Source organism: Acanthochromis polyacanthus, chromosome 7 (assembly GCF_021347895.1).
Source record: "Acanthochromis polyacanthus isolate Apoly-LR-REF ecotype Palm Island chromosome 7, KAUST_Apoly_ChrSc, whole genome shotgun sequence".
NCBI classification, from domain to species: Eukaryota; Metazoa; Chordata; class Actinopteri; family Pomacentridae; genus Acanthochromis; species Acanthochromis polyacanthus.
In genome coordinates this window covers 8,874,490-8,895,812 of record NC_067119.1, presented here as the reverse complement: position 1 = coordinate 8,895,812, position 21,323 = coordinate 8,874,490, and the positions used below count along the sequence as shown (strand labels likewise).

Sequence of the window (21,323 nt, the reverse complement as noted above, 5' to 3'; positions counted from 1 at the left end):
GATTCAAGGCTTCAAAACCACGAAAGTAATACAGATTATCACACAACAGAAACACTTCTCTCCTGCTCTCTGTGCTCACATATCCATTATTTTACTACAGCTGAATTTGCAAGTACACCATTCTCATTCTCAAAATTATTTTTGATTCTATTGTCAAGCGACAGAATAAGTGTGAAATAGTGACATAGTAAGATGACATGTGAACCAAGCTGCTGCTCGGCACCTCTAAAATCTCACCTGAGCCTGAGCTTTGGCTTTGGCAGTGTTTCGCTAAAGTTCAAAGCTACAAACAAGTCAGAGAGCAGTTGCACAACAAGGAGAAAAGCAGTGGTATTCTGACTCTACTGATCTGAGTAATACGTCTTCTATCACTTATTCTTATCAGACTGTAGAACTACTCTACACAATGGAAAGTTGTAATTTTGGGGTTATTCGCCCAAACATGTTCAAAATGGAAACAAATTCATGACCTCCAAGTTGAAAGGTTTGGTTGCATTGGTTTGTCGCATATGGAATCAGCAATCTGATCCATTTATTTTTACATTGTCATAAGTATATTGCAGATTCAGGATAGAAAGGCTCAGACATGGTGTTCGCTGCTTGTTTTGCTCATGATGGCTATACGCTACTGTTTAAAAGTTTGAGTTCAATTACAGATGTCCTTATTTTTGAAAGAAAGGCAGTTTATTTCAATGAAGATAACATCAAATTAATCAGAAATACAGTGTAGACATTGTTAATGTGGTAAATGACTATTCTAGCTGGAAACAGCTGATTTTTAATGGAATATCTCCATAGGGGTACAGAGGAACATTTCCAGCAACCATCACTCCTGTGTTCTAATGCTACATTGTGTTAGCTAATGCTGTTGAAAGGCTAACTGATGATTAGAAAACCTTTGTGCAATTATGTTAGCACATGAATAAAAGTGTGAGTTTTCATGGAAAATATTAAATTGCCTCGGTGACAACAAACCTTTGAATGGTAGTGTATATATATATATAAACATGTTAATAAGGTAAAAAGATTGATTTTCACCAGACAAAGTCATCAAGCGTGTAGTTATGCAGCACTGTTTGCATTCACACCTTGCTGAGATCCAATCACAAATCAGGAAACTCGAGCTGTGGTCTGGTTCATTTGATTGCACTGCAATGACAAACATTCCATGTCCATTTGCATCTCACATTAACATCTACTCTCCATATTCAGATATTCAGATAGGATCAGATGTAGCCAGGTGCAACCAACTCTCTCAACCTCCCACAGCTCTGTATATAATGGTTGTTTTACATAACCTGGCTAGAAGCTCATCCAAATTGACTTTGGTTTTCCATAGTGGTGCCAAGGATGTTGAATATGCAGCCGCTTTACGCTTTAAAATCACTTTGAAATCACTTTAAAATTCAAATGTGGGGTGCAATCTACACCAGTAAAGCTCTTCAAATTGTACAAATCCCGAGATTTGGTGCGTTTCTGCCTCTCATTTGTTCCAACTCCTCTGTGAACGAGCTGGCATACTGATGACAGTGTGTGTGCGATCGTGTGTGTGTGTGTGTGTGTGTTTGAGTGTGTGTATCATACAATGTCAGACCTGTGACTCACTGGTTGAAGAGAGAGAGTGAGTTAGTGAGGGCATGGTGCAGGAAAATGGAACAATAGATAAATAGATAGCTAGATGAGTGCTCTACCCGTCTGTACCTCTAGCCTCGGCCGCTGGAGCGTAAAAAATCCACATCACCCAATCTCAGGAAGGCCCGCAGCCCATCAGAGCATGAATGTTTGGCTTCTGTCGAGATCCTCGAAAGTGTTAAAACCAGATAAGGTTCAGTGCCTCTCTTGGTGCAGCACACTGAGGTTTAAAAACGGAAAATAAAAACAGTCGGGATCCAAGAGATAATTAAATGAGGTGTACATTCACAAATCATAAAATCCAGAGAAAACAAATAACAATGAAAATGTGTGTAACTTTCCAAATAAATTCCAAATAAACTATAGATTTGGTGGCTTAACTGCCCAAACTGAGCTAGAATCATTTCAGTTCTCAGTAGGTATAGTTAGAGCTGAAGATTTCGGGATAAGAATTGCAGATGGATTGAGAAAATCAATTATTTTATGAAAACAGTTCCATTCAAAAGGAGAAAGAAATGAAGAAAGGAAGAAAGATGGGAAATTTAACTATCAATTGAATGTGAGTATTGATCAAAGGAAAGCAAACTATACAAAAATGAAACACATAAAATCATTCTGGGGATCTTTCTTTATGTTTGTCCTGATGTTACTACATGATCATTTGGTCGATACATCTTTGACCTCTTCATATTTTTTCTTCATCCACATTTCTTTCTTTATATTGATTTTTTTTGTCTTTTTTTTTCCCCCCATTTTTAAGCTGTTATGCTGTCTGAGCTGACTGTCAAGGACAAATACTGTAAGAGCAACAAGGCTGCAGGTAATAAAACTTAATGTCTGAATGCTGTTCTATTATAGACCAACTGTGAATGGAGTTTGTCCTTGTGGCAGCACCAAACAGCAACAGCACTCAAGAGAATAAAGGAAAGAGAAAATCATACACTAAATTCCCTGCAGAACAACACTGAATGCAGAAAATGTTCAGCTCTGATTAAAAGGGCGTAAAAAGAGATGTATTATGGGAAGTGGATAAGTTCCAGGACGGCACGTATTCACTCCAAAGATAGTTGCTCTCTTGGTGCATTCGCTAGAATATAATAGTTGTTTCTCTTAAAGCTGGAGTGCAGGGCTTTGAAGCAACATCTGTAATATTCAGACCCTTTAACAACAACTTCACACAATGCAGATTAAGCCTATTAGCGGCATGTAAATCGCAGCTACAGATCTTCTATCTGAGGTGACATTGCCATGCTTACTTATTTTGCTATCCTGCAAATTCCACAAGAGTCCAAATTTTGTGTCCTTGTGCCAACTGTACTGCAGCGGCAATTTTGTGCCCGCATGGAATACATATTTGTGGATCTACTGCACATTTATGAATACACAGATTCATAAATGCAGATGAAAAAGTGTTATAAATGAAAAAGAATCCAATCTTGTCCTTGTTTATGCCAGAAAGGGAGGATAATCAAAGCTTCATACTTTCCATCTACGAGTACGTGAAAGCCCACTAGGGTCCAAGTAGTCTCATGCAGTCAGACCATTCTCTAGTGCTGATGTAGAGCTGTGCACAATGGTCTGACTGCACCTCATTATCATTCTGCAAGACACTGCTGATTCAGTTGTATTTCTTTAAACTAATTGTCTTGAGCCACCCTAAGCCCAGGATGCAGCAACGATGCCCCACAAAACAGAAAAAGTGATGGGAATTCTTTTGATGGAAAGTTTGCATGCAAGGAGCTGAGCATTGTCAATAATAAGGCTAATCTTAAACCTGCAGCCTACATCAGAGTGCACCAGACTAGGGCCCAAGCGAAGCAAAATTTGTCATTGGAGGGTATATGCAAGGCTCTTTGTGGGATTTTTTGGGACAACGCAACAATGGCACCAGATACCAATCTACTGCACATGTATAAAACGCCTTTTTCATGTGGACTCTGAGTAAACTTGAAAGTAGTATAAATAGTTGTAGCACTCTTTTGCAAAGGAGTATAACCAGGCCTGTAGATTCCTACTGTCTATTAAGTAGCAACAACAGTAACTAGGAGCAAAAACCCAAGAAATGTTGATAATGGTTCGTGTATTTTCTCCCCAGATGAGGCGGACAACAGCTCTTTACTGCAAATTTATTTGTTGGCTTACCTGCCACTCACTGCAGTAGCCTGGCTTAATACTGACAAAGTCCACAGTGACTTGAGACAAAACGTGCTTATTTATATTTAGCGAAAACTACAATTTTCTGCAGCCTTAATCAAAGTGCTGTCGCTAAGCAGTAGTCAAATGTGAACCCAAGTCTCATGTGTGAGGGTTGTACTCCAACCCTCCTCCGGGCAACCCTTAGGGGTGTAGTACGAAGCAAGTTGGACGTTCTGTAGCCAGGGAAATCCCAAAAACCCAAGCAGAGGTCATAGGTATCACAACTGTCGTCATCACCTTTCCTTTTTAACCCATTTTTTCTCCATCTGACTCTGTTCATGTTGCCACAAAAGGGGATGTTTGATGCATCAATTGAATCTTGTTTTTTTGCATATTGGACCAATCCTACTTCAGTCAAGAGGATTTTATAATGGAAAGCAAAGAAGAAACAGCTTTGTTCAGAGGCATTACTAACGTGTGACTCAATGGGTTTGCAGAAATAAAGTATTCCCTCAGCTGAGAATCTCTCTCTGTATATAATATCGTCAGGGAAAGATTTGGTGAAAGGATTATGTTTCCTAAACCAATTTAAATCCCAAAGGCAGGATGTAACGTCCTCGGAAGCAGGCTAGCAGTGCAGCATCAGTTACCATGGTGATGTAGCTAGGTTAAAAAGAGCCACCTTTGCGACATTGAATTTCGGGCTCAACATACCTCAATAACACCTAGATATAACTGGGAGAACATAGCTGCATCAAAACTGTGAGTAGACATAATGTTTTTCCTCTTGTTCTCGCTTGATGGAATTAATGAGGCTAATTATACCAACTCTGAGCTCACCTTCAGCTTCATGGTGTAGCTCTACAAAGACACGCAGTATACATATTTGAAGACAGCAAATTTAGAGCCACAGATTAGCTCTGCCGCACAGCCTCCAAGGACCGTGGGGCTCTCTTTATTCATTTAAAGACACCCACGTGGCTTATTATGCAGGAGATCTTATTTCATTAGGGGTTTGGAAGACAGACAGACAGAGAGGGAGCCGAAGCAATACAAAGTGAGCCATATACGAGGGATGTCCTGAAGGTTCAGCTTTACCGAGCCCAGAGTCGTGCCAGTTGGGAAACGCTTGTTGAGCCTCGGAGCTAAGAAAACACGCTGGCAACACCTGTATGTACATAGCAGTAAATCCCACGCAGCTGTTGGCCTCATTCGGCGAGCAAATAGATCAAGCACTAATGCCATAAATATTCCTTTCCTCAAATCAGGTGAAAATGTCTTACTGGCTGAATAATTAGAACCGGCGAGGCGGCCCGTCTGACATATTTGGAGAAGAAGTTTTTTGACAGTTAAACTGGTGATTTCGTCTCATGCTCAAGAGCCTGAGAGTGGTTGACTGTCTGACAACCACTTGGCAAACCCACACTGGTTTGAACTGTACAACCCAAAAATAAATCTTACATAATGCAAGAGGATGGAGGATGTGACCCTGTCTTCCCCTCCAGCAGGCCCTGTGCTGGCCCATCTGGCAGATAATGTGCAACTACAGTGCCACTCAGACTTGCTAAGATCCATTATGGTTCTTCCTGGGTGCAAAGTTTGGATTTCTGACCTGCACAGCATGCAGAGATAAATCTTTGAAGCTTGTCTGGAGCTTGTCTTTTTCTAATTTTGGCAATTAATGTTGCTCTCTCATGATATACGAGTAAATCTTTTTTTTCCTCCTTCATTTGAGGGATTTAGATCTTTGTTAAGAGCAAGCTGCTGCAGGCTGATACAGTGTCCTTTTTAAAATCTGCCCCTTAAAATTGGAAAAAAAAAAAATCCTAGTTATTGTTTTGAATATTTTAAATGTATGGTTGTTGTTGCTATTAGCTTAGCTTTGCACATAGACTTGAAACAATGGGAAACAGCTAGCCTGCCTACCAAAATGTTAACTAGTTATAAAGTTAAACATGATATCTTCAGTCTGTACAAAAACCATTGTGTAAAAATGACAGTTAAGTTACGGTTTCATGATTTCTTGTCTGCACTAAAGTCACTTCCCATCTTGTCTTGTCATCACTATGGAGGTTGCCAGGCAACCAGCGTAGACTCCAGGCAGCACTGACTGACAGTACAAGCAATATAAGTAAACAACCACCTCCACCTCCCTCACCCTGCCGCCACCTCCACCAACACAGCTGTCATCAAATTTTGATTCAAATGTTGCTAAATTGTGATTGGGGCAGAGAAGTATGTGACGTCATGTTATTTTTTACCAGCTGAGCCCACCAACTTCAGACCAGTGAAAAGCGAAAGAACAAAAAAAAACCAACTTATATACATAACTAAATATATGTAGCCCCCCCAAAAGTTTAACAGGATTCCCAGTACTCTTGGAAGGTTCGATTAAAGCTCTTTGGGGGGAAAAAAAAAAACAACAACATTGTTTTCTATCACAGTATGCTACACACAAGCAAAAATATAGACATCATTTCCAGATTGTAGTTTTTCTCTTTACTTAAAAAATGTGTCTAAAGTGTAGTTTTGGGTTTGCGTTTCACACTTGACTTCATTGCTCTGTATTGTTAAGATAAGATTAGATAAAACTCAAAGGTCACTGTGGCCTCAAAAAACAGTTTTGATTGTACTGATTGTGTTGTAATTCATATGCTAATTAAGACAAAATTAACACAATACAAAGAATTACTAAACAAGTCTTAACACTAATTATAATAAATTATCAACTTAAAAAATGTTGCAAATGTTAACAAATTAAATTTTAAATTAGTTAAGACAAAATAAGACAAGAAAAGGGAAAAGTCAAAAGTTTCTGCATCCTGAAACAAATTTTTAACCAGATATTAATCAGAAAAAACAAATGGCATAATATAAGAAACACAGTGCCTAAAAGTCGAGAGCAATACGATTTAAGTATGATACATTTCTGGAATACGATAAATGAGCTAAAATAAGCTTAGAAAAGAACAGTAAAAAGTCATGCAGGCACTTACATAACATGATTGTGAAAAAATGACATGAAATGCTATATTGCCCCTGAAACATGAAATGAAAATGAAATATCACACTTGAAACTGAAATACTGCATGTGAGAAACAAATACATCCAACATTGCACATGAAATTAAAGCTGCATGAACTGCTATTACAAAGCTAATGCTAAGCGTGCAGCATTTCAGCTGCCATTTCCTGCAGAAAGAAAGGGGCGGAGTCATGCAGTTGTTGGTTGTTGGTCTGTGTGAACATGCTAACAGTGGTGTCCTGCAGGGCTGTGTGTTCAGACGGCTGTATTTACTGTTGTTTCTGTTCTCCTTCCCTCCCCCTCCCTGCTCCAGGCTGTAACGGAGGCATCGATGGGACTGTGTCTTTGCGTGAAGCTCGTCCTCAGCTCTGCTCACATCTGCTCCACCGCCTTCCTGCCCACCCGCCTGCCTGCCCTGCCACCCATCCTCTTACCCTCTCTTGCCCTGCCCTGCTTCCACAACACCCCACCTTTTCCTTGCTTTTCTTCCTCCTCCTCTTCGCTCCACCTGTGACACATACATATCCCCCCCCCCCCCCCCCCCCCCGCTTCCCCACTCATGCCTGATTGGACCCTTTAGCGGTCAGTATTGGCCCACTTTTCGCCAGAGTGGGTGACAAAACGTGCCGCAGACTTTCAAACAGAGAGGCCTTTCTCCACTCTATGCCTGAAGCCCTTCCCCGAAAAAAACTGCACCCCTGTCTTTCTGTTGAGGAGTTTCCAACGTGCACACAAATGCCATTCATGCCATGTTGCGATCCATCTTCAGCTGCAGATGTATTTGTTTACTGCCACGACTGTGCAACACGTCGCTGTTAGCATTTTTAGCTTAGCCCCCGAGAGACATTTTAACAACAGCTCACTGGTAACTGCAACGTCACACTTTGCAAGTGAGTTATTTTGCACATTCGGAAGTAATTTTGGTGACTATTCCTCGAAGACTTTACAATTCCACAGTGTTGCGTCATGTATTTGGAATATTGACATGACAGGGGTTATTTTGGACTGTTTCATTCAATCTTGAAAGAAACATTTAATCATTTCTTTGTAGTTTTTTTTTTAATAGTCAAGTTCACCGTTTTGTTACACCATTTCTTTTTTTCAATTTACATTTGATAGTAAGGAATGGCCACATTGCTTCAAAATGTGTATTTCTGCAATCCTAACATTACAGAGTGACGCATTGCTTATGTATAATGCCCCTTGTAACTTTGCATTCTGATTTTCAGTCCATAGTTTTTCTTTCTTTTTTGTTATTTTCACTGTGCTTACAACCAAAAACAGTCCCACACCTGAGCATGCAAACCTAGCCTCTAGAAATTACGCTAATATACTAATAATTTGCAACGACAAATTTTCTATTGTGCTTGTTAAAATATGCCAAACACAATTTTCAATGAACGCACTGACACAAGCATTTCACTGCTTTTCCCTATAATATCCTGTGATATTAACTGAAGAATTATGAATGCATTTGTGGTGAACACACTCAAAGCATTCGTGAGAAAGATGGTGGTTTTCAAAAATTTCTTGAAACGCAAGAGCAAAACCACTGTCTTTTCATAAACATAACCGAAGTGCTTTTGTTTTCTAAAGCAAACTGCTCAAGATGCTAACCCCCGGTACCTGGCATCACAACTCTGTGTTTCGTACACCCACCATCAACCCCGGCCACCTCCCTGTGGATTTTGTGCGGATCAAGAAATGCATTGCTTTATTTACTCCACAAAAACACTGCTTGTGCACTCAGCACAAGCGAGGCAGTGACTTTATACCACACAGGTATTTTGGAAAACAAATTAGCGGTATATGGAAGTAATTTCTCGGAGGCGGGATTGAAGTGACACTTGACATAAACTGTTTGAACATTGTGCAGCTGTGTGAATGCGACACGTCACGCACAGCTGCACATTTATCCACAAACTACTACTGCAGCTGCATCTGCGCAGTCGAGAGGTTAAGTGCCTTGTTCAAGGGCATCTCAGCAGCAGGGGTTATCTAAGGGAAAAACTGATTCTTTATGTTTTCCAACCAGAATTTCCATGTTGATTCCAAGATCTTCCCTCAGTACACACAGGTGTGAATTTTACTGGCTGCAGAATGTTCTCATAAGCAAACATTTTAGCCACTCATAGGCATGACCCTCTATTTCTTGACAGGGGAAAAGTCATCTATTTCAAACCACTTTACTAGGCAAGATTAAGCAAGTCATCTCTTGTGAAAATCTTTCCCTCCACCAACTTTGTAGTGTGAATATCTCAGCTTAATTGATTCTATTACATGGTCTGCTAACTTAGAAATCGGCACACCCATTTGTCTGGGGTGACAAATTAATCTCTTCCGTGTGAGTGAAGAAGAATGGAATGAATTTCAGAAACCCGCCAGACGAATGTTAAGCTATCTCCAGTGATATTCACCCAGTGGAATGTATGCGAGTTTGAAAATGTTTAATCTCCAAGTGACGGGGGTTTGTTTTTTGTGTGTGGATGCTGTTTGAGCAAATTATACAGGCACACACACACACACACAAAAAAAAAAACAGATAATTAAACATTTGTGAGAGAAAGTGCAGTAATAGAATATTCAAACTTTTTCCCCCACATGTGGAGGTGCAAAGGCTATGCAACGTACAGGTTAATATTAAAAAAAAGGTGAATATTTTACTAAAGTGCTTTTGTTTTTTCGGCATGCCCCGAGTTTAAAAGCTCAAGGCGCATTATAAACATGAGAAATGTCTGCATAAACACCCCCTAATACAAGCCACCTTCATTTCAAACCTGAAATTTAAAAGAACTCCAAATATTCTACTGAGTCTGCAGCACCAAGCACACTGACATGTCTTTAAAAGCTGACCACAGCTTCCTCTGTGTTTTGTGGTGGAATCATTTTTGAAAATGAATCCACTGGTTCAAAGTTCCTATTTAGGGCCTTGCTGGTTTTTAAACAACACGGTGTGGGCAGAGGACAAACGCAATTAGACCAATTCCCTCTTAACCTTCCTGCATGCACTTGGCTAATAGGGCCCTGTGGAGATCAAACACAGTGGCGGGACATCAAAAAAAAAACTGCAAGAGACACACAAACACCTACAAAAACAACCCCATAATTCACAGAAGAAGAAAGGCAGAATGATAAATGAAGTGTTTTCAGCTTCCCCTCTGTTCGCCTAATTCCATCTCGTTCGACAAAATATTTACAGGTGACACGAAGCACAGTCATCTGCGGGGACATGAGCACATACAGCTGCACGGATGTTTATTTTCCTACATTTTCCACTGCCACGATGACGGACAAACACGACAGGCTACAGGGAGCCGAGGCACGGATACACGGGCTTATTTTTCTAAACTATTTAGAGAATTCACAACCTTCTACTCTGATGAGGAATGCTGAGAAACACCTTGAAATTCTTCTCAATTTGACTGTTAAACAAGGGAGCGCATTGAAAGGGCTTCTTATGATAATTTCTGTCGTTTTTTTTTTCCTTGCCAGGTTTGATTTGGAAAGATTTTTTAAAAAAAATAACGCTGACGATCTCTGTCACCAAATCAAAGCTAAACTTGAGCATGTACAGGATGATGTCAAACACAAGCAGCTTTTCCAAAAGGGAAGGGCTGCTCCAATATATGAACAGATTAGCCTGAATATACAGAATAACCTCCTTTCTGATGACAACCGCTCATATTGCTGATTCAACTGTGCTCTGAATCTGCTTTCATCCCTTTGAATGGATACTGTCTGCTGCATAGGAGAGTTATTTTTGTCCAGGGCTCATCCTTCTCTACAACATGTCTTTTATTTTTTTGCCTCTTTTTTCTTGTTATGCACCTAAAACGCTTCTGCTGCAACAGAGTCACAATGCAACACCGCGATGCTTCTTCCCCCTCCCAGACTCCCGACTTTGATTACGACTGAATCGCAACGTCATCGTCCTCAAAATCGCCATCCTCGTCGTGACAACGCATAACGCTGTCAGAAGAGCATATCTACCATTCGAGCTTGTAATGGATCTTTCATTCTTTGTATAATTTGTACAGTGAAAAGTTTATAAAAGTTTTCTACCCTTCCAGAAATGATTTAGTTTCTGCTGTTCAACTGAATGTCAACAAATTAAAAGTTGCAAGCCTTGTTATAAAGTTTGTGTTTTTTGTGCAACATTTGGGTTTGTTCTACTGTCCAGAAGAGAGAAAAAAACAAACAAACAAACAAACATGTCAATAAAAACTTCAAGTGATGCAATCTGTGTGAAGTTTATGTTCCGTAGCCGAAAGCTAGAAATGTGCAGAACATATGTCTTCTTTTAAAAATAACTTACCTCATGCTTCACTCAGGTCCTGGTTTACCTCTTTGTCTCTGTTTGTTTGTTCTGAGAGACAAGATTGATGTTTTTAAAAAAAAAAAAAGCATGGTATGACTCACATTACGCCCGGAGACATCATTAATGTTTCTATTAATGCAGCTTATGTTGCCTTGACATTAAATTTAGAAAGCTAATTTATTATGCTCTTGATATTGACCAAAGAAGGCCAACGCAACTCATTTGATGCTATTTCATTATCGCTCATGGCAGTAATTTGGAGGATTCACAAACATGCGCGCACACACACACATTTACACTTAAAACAGGGCGTTTTGTAAGCTGATCGTAGCAATTTGTACTCGTTAATCATTAGTTAAAATATGAAAAATCATATGCTACTTTCCAAAATGCTGCATATACATAATTTCCATTGATCCCCCCTTCATCTGTAACTACTCAGTTATTTTCACACTTAAAGTCCTTTACACAAAGCAGTACTGAGTCCATGATTTTGCAGCTGAGAGGCAACATTTTGAACAGCTGCAGTTATTCAAAGCTCAGCCATGACTTTCTGTGTGTTTTAAAACATACCCAATTTGGACTGGGTTTATTTTTCTAGCGGGCGGTTGGATGACTGTAACATTACCTGCATTACTCCATGATGATTTAGAGCATAGACTGTATATAAAGATGGATGTAGCATCTGGCTCCAAAATTGAAGCCCACCCGGAAGTGTCAAAAACTTGCAATATCACGCCGTCCGCTCGGGTTGGCTCCAAAAAGCTTTTTCTCCATAGACCCCAATTCATTTTTGGAAAAAATTAAATTTGATACTGATTTTCTACAGCTCAGGATTTTTTTCCCGTTAGTTTTCATGGTCAAAATGAGAGATGAGGTGGCCAATCTTAAAATAAATCAATACTGAATTTAAATAAATCGTTAAAGTTGGCGGAGACAGGGGGCGTGACTATACTTGATTGACAGTCCCATAGACTGGTCCTGCCCCGAGTTGCTCTCCGGTCCAGCCTGTTTGATGACGCTTTTTACGTCAGTGGCTCCAAAAAATCCAAAATGGTGTCCAGGAAGTAGCAAAATCCGGGCTTCATTTTCTCGGCGTTGAAACCAACGGGTGACATCACGGTTAGTTTACGCCTGATTTAGAGCTATTTGTTACTCTATCAAATGAGCAAGGTGCTGTAAAAGCTCAGAATATTGTGGTGTCACATCATGTTTTCAGGATAAAACCTTATTCTGAGTATAAATCATCCACCACACAGCGAAGCTCAAACATCTAAAAGGAGTATCAATGAGCAAAACACACTTTTGACTTGATTAAGAATTGCATTTCCTTTTTATTCAGTAGATAAAGAGGGTAAAACAATGAGGGTAAAGGGAGCATTTTGACCTGCAGCTGGGATCCTCATGCAGAATCTCAGCGTTTTTAGGGTTGGCCCTCTTATTTTTTATGAATGTCTGCATAAAAGTTCACACCAATCCGTTGTTGTTAAGATGCTTCCATCTGGATCAAAGTAATGCATTGAATCTGAAATAAAAAAAAGTTTGACTTTGACAAAACTCTTGAGCAAGAATGCCCTGGTGGATTGAAATAATAATACAAAATGTCATTCTGAAATGGTAAGTTAATCTATATGTTTTTGTTTACTTGTAACTGTGACTCAGATGGGTATTTTATGAGACTTAATTATTGTAGGGAAACAACAGTGATTTTTCTTTTGCACACAACAGCATACAATAACAGCATACAACTTTGCTCAAGAACAGAATAATGGATTTTGATGAAATTTTCAGGGAAGGTCAGAAATGAAACAAGGACTAACTGATTAGATTTAGGAAATGATGCGGATTACAGTCCGGATCTGCAGATTTGTTAAAAAATTTCTGTATCATTGCGAGATAGGTGTCACTGTTTTTTCGGAAAATGATGCGACTGAGCAGCCTTGATGGAGTACTGCGCTCTCTGAGTGCTTTTCTTGTTTACTTTCCAATCATTTTTACCAACCATACTTTTGCATTAAACTGTTTCCATCTGTCCAGCCTTAGTTTTTAAAGGCTGAAAGGCTGCCAATCTGCACTGCAAACAACTGTGCTGTCAGTTTAACCGGACAACACGAACTTGTCCCTCCAGCGCTACCTATTTAAGAGCCAGCATGCAGAGACCAGCAGCATTAGAGATGAACTTCTCCAGTAAAGCTGTACAAACAATCAAGTCCCCGTCAGGATGGATTTTAAATACCTTCGAGAATCCCTCACCTTTTGATTTAGAGCCAACAGCCGGTCAGAAATTCCAGCGTGTCTTTGTGTTATGACCTGATGTGTGCAGAGCTAATGACTTTCCTGTTAGCTGCAGCTGCACTTTGCATGCAGTACTTAATAGCAAATGCTATCCTGCTAAGATGGAGAGTGTGGCAAGCGATATATCAGCTAAACATTCACTGTGGCCATGTTAGCTTAAGTATAGCATCAGAGAGCCACCAGCATGGTTTCTGGCTGGCTTGTTTGTGCATTATTGTAATAAAAATATGATACAATAAACCCTTATTAATGCTACCATTCAGAACTTTGCATTGTTACAGATGCAAAGGAGAAAGTCAAACATTTAGGAAATATGAGTAGGTGTCAGGCCTCCTGCTGCAGGCTCTGAGTAGGGCCTCTCCTTCCCCCCACCTTTCTGTTTCCTTTTTCGGTGTGCTTGGCACAGAGGCTGCGGCGGCAGGTGACGGCTATCAGTGATCAGCAATCAGCTGTAGTGCGAGCAGGTGGACCTGAGCCAATCAGGATTCTACCTCACTACAATATAACCAGATGCCACTCATCACTATGCTGGACTGTGAATGAAATTAGTCAGTCTTGGATTCATTCAATCCTGCTTCTGTTTCTTGAAGAGCTTCTATAACCTGTATGTCTGTTTTCCCCTAGTCTGGACAGCCACCTGCTCGTGCCCAAACTTTCCTGCTTTCTGGACTTCACCACTCGCCAGTCCGACATTCTCTGCTCACAGCTTCCCCTCCTGGACAGTCACCTGGTTCATCTACCTCTCCCTTTGCCATCTCTGACGACTTCCCCCTTCCTCACGCCTGCCATCGCAGCCTCTGACCATCAGCCACATACCAAGCCCACTCTGAGCCACTCCACCCTTGAAGTTATTTCTCCCGGCTCTCCAGACTCCCCTGAGTTCGTGTTGTCAGCTCAGTCTCAGTCTGTGCATTTCCAGACTGGCAGAAATCCTTGTTTTGTAGTTTTCTTGTGAGGTAGTATCATTTGAGTTTCCCTGTTAGTGTTTTCACACTTTTGTTTTTGCTTGGTGAGCCAGCTTAGTTCATTGTTTGTATTCTAGTTCAGGTTGTGTTATCGTTAATTCGAGTTCTCCTGTGAGTGCTTTCACTCTGATTCTGTTTGGCTTTAATCACCTTTCTAAACAGTAAGGCAATGGGAGAAGTTTTTTGCTGGCTAATTTGTACATTTTGTATGAGGAGTAACTATATTCTATGTGGCTGCTTCCTCTTTATAGGTGCAAATTCAGCAAACAAATGACTGAAACTCTCAAATCGATGAAAAACAAAGTGAAACAATACAGCCTGAATGGAAAATTGAGGACTCTAGAACAAGCATGACCTGACGGTTACGAAATAACCACTTTGGCATCGGTAAAGATGTGATGATAATCTTTGATACAATCACCTTTCTACCCCACCTCCAGTATCTAAATCCCCTCAGGATCTCCTTAATGATCTCCAGAGCTCCTGTCTGCAGGTTTGTCAGCTGGATCGCAGCCATCATGATGTGGATCCTTTCACCTCCGTCGTAAACCGGAACCCTGAAAGGCACGTAGCCGTCGCACTCGTGGGAATGGCACGAGCTGTGTCAGCTGGAGGTGTGTTTGGCTCATGGCCTCCCTGTTGGATACAATCAGTAATTTCAGACTTCAGAGGGGAAATGCAAATCAGTGGACATAAAAAAGAAAGAGAGGAAAAAAAGCTGAAATTACCTCCCCGCCTGTGTGGACGCCCAGCTTCATATTACCACAAGTAAACATCCATTTGCCACCACCGACTGATGCTTCAGTTGATATTATGTAGAGAGCGTTATATTGTCTCTGTAGTAAACTCTCATCTGCTTTTTACTTATTACTGGATAGGAAAGAGCCTTGATGTCATTTTAAAGAAATTGGGCATTTTGTACAACAAAAACATTAGTGGGAAGCTCTGGATGAGTAGCCTTTTATATAAACATATCGCTCATCTGTTTTGTGAGCTAAAGAATAGATTTGTCATCTCTCTATTGCTAAGTCTCTTTAAAAAAAAAAGAACAAAAAGCCTAAACATTGAAACTGAACTGATTACACTGCATTCACGTCATCACTAAGCTTTTTACTTAGAGAAAAAATGTGTTTGTGAAAAGAAGCTACTAATGTCATGTTATTATTGACTATTAAAAATTGAGAGGAAGACCTAATTGATGACAGGAAGCAATACTGACAAACTTTCCCTCCTACTAGTCAACCGATTGAAACCGCAATATGATAAAAAAAAATAATAATAATTGGAAGGAACAAGGCAACCGTAGTTTATCTGTGTTTTGATCATGCACATAGAAGGAAGCTGAGAAAAAGAAAAGGATCATTGTGCTATTGTTGCTGCAATTCAAAGAGTGGAAACCAGCAGCTCCTAAATCCCATCTGTGATTAATGCTGGTTTCTAGCCTACCACACACTTATTACGGTTAATTGCAGTAATTCAGGTTCACCTTGCAGTCACCTTGTATACATCAGTCGCTGATGAGATGGCTTCAGTGAGAACCAGCACGACTCCCAAGTCTTGGGTCAGGCTTGGAAGCAACTTTTGTGCAAACCTGATGCTGAAGAAACCCAATATCTTTTATTCCATAATGACAGGTACGTATGTAGAAGAAAAATAGACAAATTCAATGGGTTTTTTTGTATTTTTGTACACATACCATTGACTGCATTCCTGTACAACTAAACTGCATCGTCAGTTACATTTTGAGAAGTGTTTTCTGCCAGATTATGCCTCCAATGTCTGTTTTTTCTGTTTATTTTCTTACTGTTGTCCATTCCGGCAAACCAGTCGCATAGTAGATTTAGCAGGATTTGCCAAAAAAATGGAAGAAAAGCTTCGAAAATGTGGTGAAAGGGTTGGATTTTAATCCGATTTATGATATTTTGCTGAATCTATGCTAATCTAAGACTTCGTGGCTCTTTCAAACTGGAATCCTTTTGCTGCATTGTCACAGGGTGTAGAGATGTCTTTATTTTCGAACAAAGTTACGTTTATTTTTAAGGCTTAAGCGAGAATGCAGTTTTAAGTTAGCAAGACTAATGTTAAAGAGACAGGTTTGCAGCTGTACAATTCACTCAAGGAGAGACTGATCATGGTGATAGTGTGGTTGTGTCCTGTTGTAGCATTTCCCTCTTCGCTCTCTTTACTTATTGGGAGGTTTTGCAGGGCAGCATTTGACTGTAGAGCACCTGTCGCCATTTACGACCATCCTGTTTAGAATCTTTCAAATTTGCAGGGTTGATTTTGAAGTACTTGAGGTCTTGGTTGCAGATAACATAGCTGTAGGGAGTGCTAGTTGAACTGCATTGGTCCCCAGAAACATGATGCACAGGCACACTGGTGGGTGGATTTGCCCCAGTGTCCACCAAAAACTGCCCCACCTATGGGTCAAATTTAACCCCCTTCTGCCCTGTGGGTGTCATGTGGACTGGTAAAGCTAAGGGAGCATGTATGAGATGTGTCACGTCCAGCTCCCACATTGAGGTCACATTCTTTCTGTTTTATTCTTCAAACACTTCCTGTTTTGTTTCTAAACCCACCTTCTGTCTTGTTTCAGGTCTTTACAGAGCCATTTTGCTTTCCCACTTGTGTGATTATCTGCCCCGCCCTAATGTGCTCCACCTGGGCGTCGTTGTCTCTACATATACTCACCCCTTTCCTCCTGTTCCTCGGCAGTTCGTCTTGTGCCTTCCTGTCAATGTCCCAGCGTTTTCTGATGATTCCTCGTGCTTCCTGTTTGTATTTTGATCACTGACTCAAGCCTGTGTGTTTTGGATACTCGACCTGATTGTGTTTCAGTGTACAACAAATAGTTTGGACTTTTACTCCAGTAACGAATCGCCCCGATACCCGTTCATACCCCTGGATGTCCATATTTGGTCACTGTGGCTCTGGTGGCAGAGTAGGTTGTCTGCTAACCACAAGGTTGGTGGTTCAGTCCCTCGCCCCTCCACATGTCGAGGTCCACAAGTCCTTGGCTAAGACGCTGAACCCGAAGTTGCTCCCAATGGCAGCTCTGTGGCGTGTGCATGTCAGATCAGCAGTCAGCAAATTGTAGTATAATGTATTTCAGAAAGCCCTGACATACAGACGGTGTGAGCTGTTTAAACACAAAGCTTCTTTGAAGTTGCTACAAAATGCAAAATGCAGGGAGGTTTATTTTTTGTTGTATGACATTGCACATCTCACTGAACCTGAGGTGAATCCCTGCAGCAATTACTTTGCAGAGGGCATCTGAAGTGTGCGAGGTGAAGCACTGAAAAGCCTCGTGGCTAATGACAAGTTTGACCTTTCAGGGTTGGAAAAGAATAGACTTCTACCTGGCAGCATTTCTGAAGCACTTTGAAACACAGAGACACACATAAAATCCACCTTTAAGCTTAACTGTCTGCATTAAGACAGGAAGATGTTGCAGGGGAGCTTTCTTTCAACACGGGGATGTCGGAAGAGTCAGAATGGAAATCACTCTGCACCATCTACAAAGAGGCAGGGGTCTAAATGTACTGGTAATGTTATTCATTTACTAGATAATGGCATTAGCTCACTCATGTCCACAATTTCATTGTATATGAATTTGTAATGACAAAGTTCTTCATCATAATACACACTGCTGTTGTTTTCCCACAGAGATTGTAACATGTTAATAGATGTGTGCGGGGGCCATTACGGTTGTTTGCTCGGACATCAGCAACACAAAACAGAAGTCAGACCAGCGTCTCATTTGGAGGAAGTTTTGTGCAGAACTAATTTAAAGTTCCAGAGATCAATAGCACCAGTGGGCTTGTCCTTGGACTTATAGATTATGAATTTGAAATTGTTTGCCACTCCCACAGTGCCCATCATTGTGCTTTGCTGGAATTTGGCAAAGTAATTTCAACACCTCATTCAGATGAGTTCCGAAACGGTAATAGGTCAAAGCAGCCTCGTGTGGACTGTAATGATCTGACCATACTGAGTTCATTGTCGGCGCAACAGGAGGAAGATTTGAAAAGGTTTAAAGCCAGACATGCACCTTGATCTCATCGTTCATGTGGGACCACGGTGAAATGTGCCCTTCCTGGACTTTTCATCATTTCCAGTGATTTCAAATGTGAGATTTCACAGTCGTTGCTCCGACTGTTGCTTTTGAATTTGCTAAGAAACACTTGGAAGCACTCAAGAGGCCCATGAGGCCACTTCACTTTTTTAAACTTCCTCTACAGTCATGATTAAGCCATTAGAAAGTAAAAAGTTCAGGGTTTTCTCCAATGAAAACAATCCATTCCTGCTTTGAAGTGTATGTAACTCCACACTGTTGCTTCTTTTAGCATGTGCAAATCTATTTGTGCTTGAGCACACCAGCTCACCTATAGCTGTGCTCAAACACTGTAAAACTACTCTATGCTACACAATAGCAAGTTGCAATTGCGGAATAATTAAGCCATACATGTTGAAATCCATTCTGAAGAAGAACAGTGAAGCTGACAGGGTTAGTTCCTTGAGTATTTTTACGTATGAAACCCAAGAAATCTGTGTTTTTGAGACGATCATTGGCACAAAGTGGAGTCATGGCATTGACATTATTTTGCTCACGGCGTGTCTTACAGCATAAAAACACCATATGGAGACATTAACAAGGTAAAACAGCTAGATTTCTTAAATGTGGGGTCTTAGATGTGTTTTTTTTAGAGGTTGTGCAAGAAGCCTTTTGTTTTTAGTGCAAATTTGAATCCACTGACCAGCTGTGACTTTGGTCCCGTATAAACAAATGGTCCACTTGTGTTCAGCACAATGGTTGACAGCTGTTTGATTTCTTTGTTTTGGTTGGATAAATAATGTACAACACACACCAAGATAGGAATGAATAAATCTCTGACAAAGTTTGTGGAATACTGTGTGTGAAACGGCTGTAAAACACACAAAAAATTTAGACTTAGATCATACTGCATGTGATAATACATAAAAAATGCTAAGAGTGCAGTCAAATATGATATGGTTTGGATAAAAGACTTCCCACATCTAAAACACTGTAAGCTTTTACATACCACCCACCAGCATATCAGGGCTGACACCATAGGCCACTGTTATCACCCTCGACAGTCTGTTGTGAAGCCGACAAACTCGAAACAAAGTGGAACTCATCTGTGGCGGTAATGATTTTGCCCAACGACCTTGACAAAGTGCACACAGCATATATCCAGCGTGCAGCGTCGCCTTTGGGTCCTTTCAAATCCTCTTTTTCTTCTCTTTTGCCTCTGCAGCTTTGACCCTTTTAGCTGTGCTCAGTTTTGCTGCTTACAAGACGATCTGGATGCCAACAAAGAGTGGGTGTTTTCTTTTCAAGTCAGAGATTTTGCATGACAAGTCCCGGCTGAGATCCTGCCTCTCACAGGCCCACTGGTCTTTACGGGTTTTTAGCTCCACCCAGAAGGAGCAGGGGAATTGACTCGGATTTTACGTTGCAGATCACATCAAAAGAATCGAGGGCCTCACATCGCAGCCAGCAGGAGACCCCTGGAATCATCTTGTATATGTTCAGACAATCTCATTTTTATCACCATTTTGCCTGCACTGCCCACTTCATCTTGAATCCCACAGCACTGCTACGTAAGCTGGCAACTTCTGAGCTTCGAACGTTCATGCTGAGAAGAAAATATATTATAGATCTTCTCTGACGTTTGACAGTGTCAAAAAAAATCCCTCTCAGCTTGTGCAACTGGGAATTTGTCACCTGTTTCACTGAAAATATTTTTGAGAGGAGAATCCTGTTAAGATCAAAGGTTCGGTTTTGAAAAGAAATGCGTCACAGATGACGAACTCAGACCCTAAGAATAATTGCATTTGCACCTGTTGCAGTCACGTTTATATAGATGTACACTTTACTATGTTGCCCACATCTGTTGTTCACTGAAGATAATGTCAGATGACGCCAAGTCAAAAACTTCCCACAGCAAAAAACTGAACAAAACAAAATAAACACTTTGTATATTGATGCTATGTATTACAGATCAAGTTTCAGGGATCCAGGTATCAGATTCATTAATTAATTTACAGTTAAAACATTCAGTCTGTGCGTGATGAGCAGAGATATTTGCCTGCAGCATCATCTTTTTTTTGCAAGTTTGCACGCACCACAGTAGAAGTGCAGTAAAATAATTAAAAATCCGCTGAATGTGAGCTTTACTTTTGTTAAAAATGTGCATTTTCTTTGTGTATGATTTTAAGTAATGAAGCAGGTTTACACTGCTCATTGGACGCCACTTTATATTTCAAAAAATGCTTGCTTTATTACACTTTTTTCAATGTTTTTATCTTGCAAACATGAACCGAATAACTAATAAAATTATGGACAGGCAGAATCAGAGTTTTATGCATAAAAAGAAAGCACAACAGGTGTAAAATTATTGTCATTTGGCTATTAATTTTTCATGTGCATAGCTCTCAAAACAGCTCTGAAGTCCTTTAAAAGTGTTGATTGCTACAACACAAAATCCTTTTTCTGTCCATCTTTTTCCTGTAATTTCATAAACCCACATCCTAATTTTTAGCAACTTTTTCCTTCTCATGTTCTGTGAAATAATCCCCTTCTTAGCTAGCCAGATTGATGCAGAGCATTAAGAGTCATGAACTATTTTTTACACTCTTTCACCGATTCCTGTTTTTGGGGGAAGCAGCTTAAAGCTAAATCGTGGGATTGGTTAAAAAGCAGATATACATTAAAGAGGCCATCTGTCCTTTTGGTCTCTTCGGTTTGTAATGCAATTTAACTGATAAGCCCACAGACCTAAAGTGTAGAGAGAGAACGGGGTACATCCGCCTGGAGCAAAAAGCCTCGCAAGTCTGGAAAAAATTGAATGAACTCACGATTTCCCTTGCACTCGCAAGCTGAGGGGTAGTCGTATATCTCCAAATGACAGACGCAAAACTGCCTCTAT

The 21,323-nt window shown here is 40.4% G+C and overlaps 1 protein-coding gene across 1 annotated transcript in view; it reads left to right on the top strand.

Moving 5' to 3' along the window:
• The window catches only part of ksr2 (kinase suppressor of ras 2), a 154,186-nt gene extending 143,155 nt beyond the window's left edge, over positions 1 to 11,031 (top strand). The window contains exon 22 of the mRNA XM_022209952.2: positions 7,106 to 11,031. Coding sequence (XP_022065644.1) covers positions 7,106 to 7,112 — 7 coding nt within the window. The 3' untranslated portion in view covers positions 7,113 to 11,031. The remainder of the gene's footprint in view (positions 1 to 7,105) is intronic.
• The last annotated feature ends 10,292 nt before the right edge of the window (positions 11,032 to 21,323 follow it).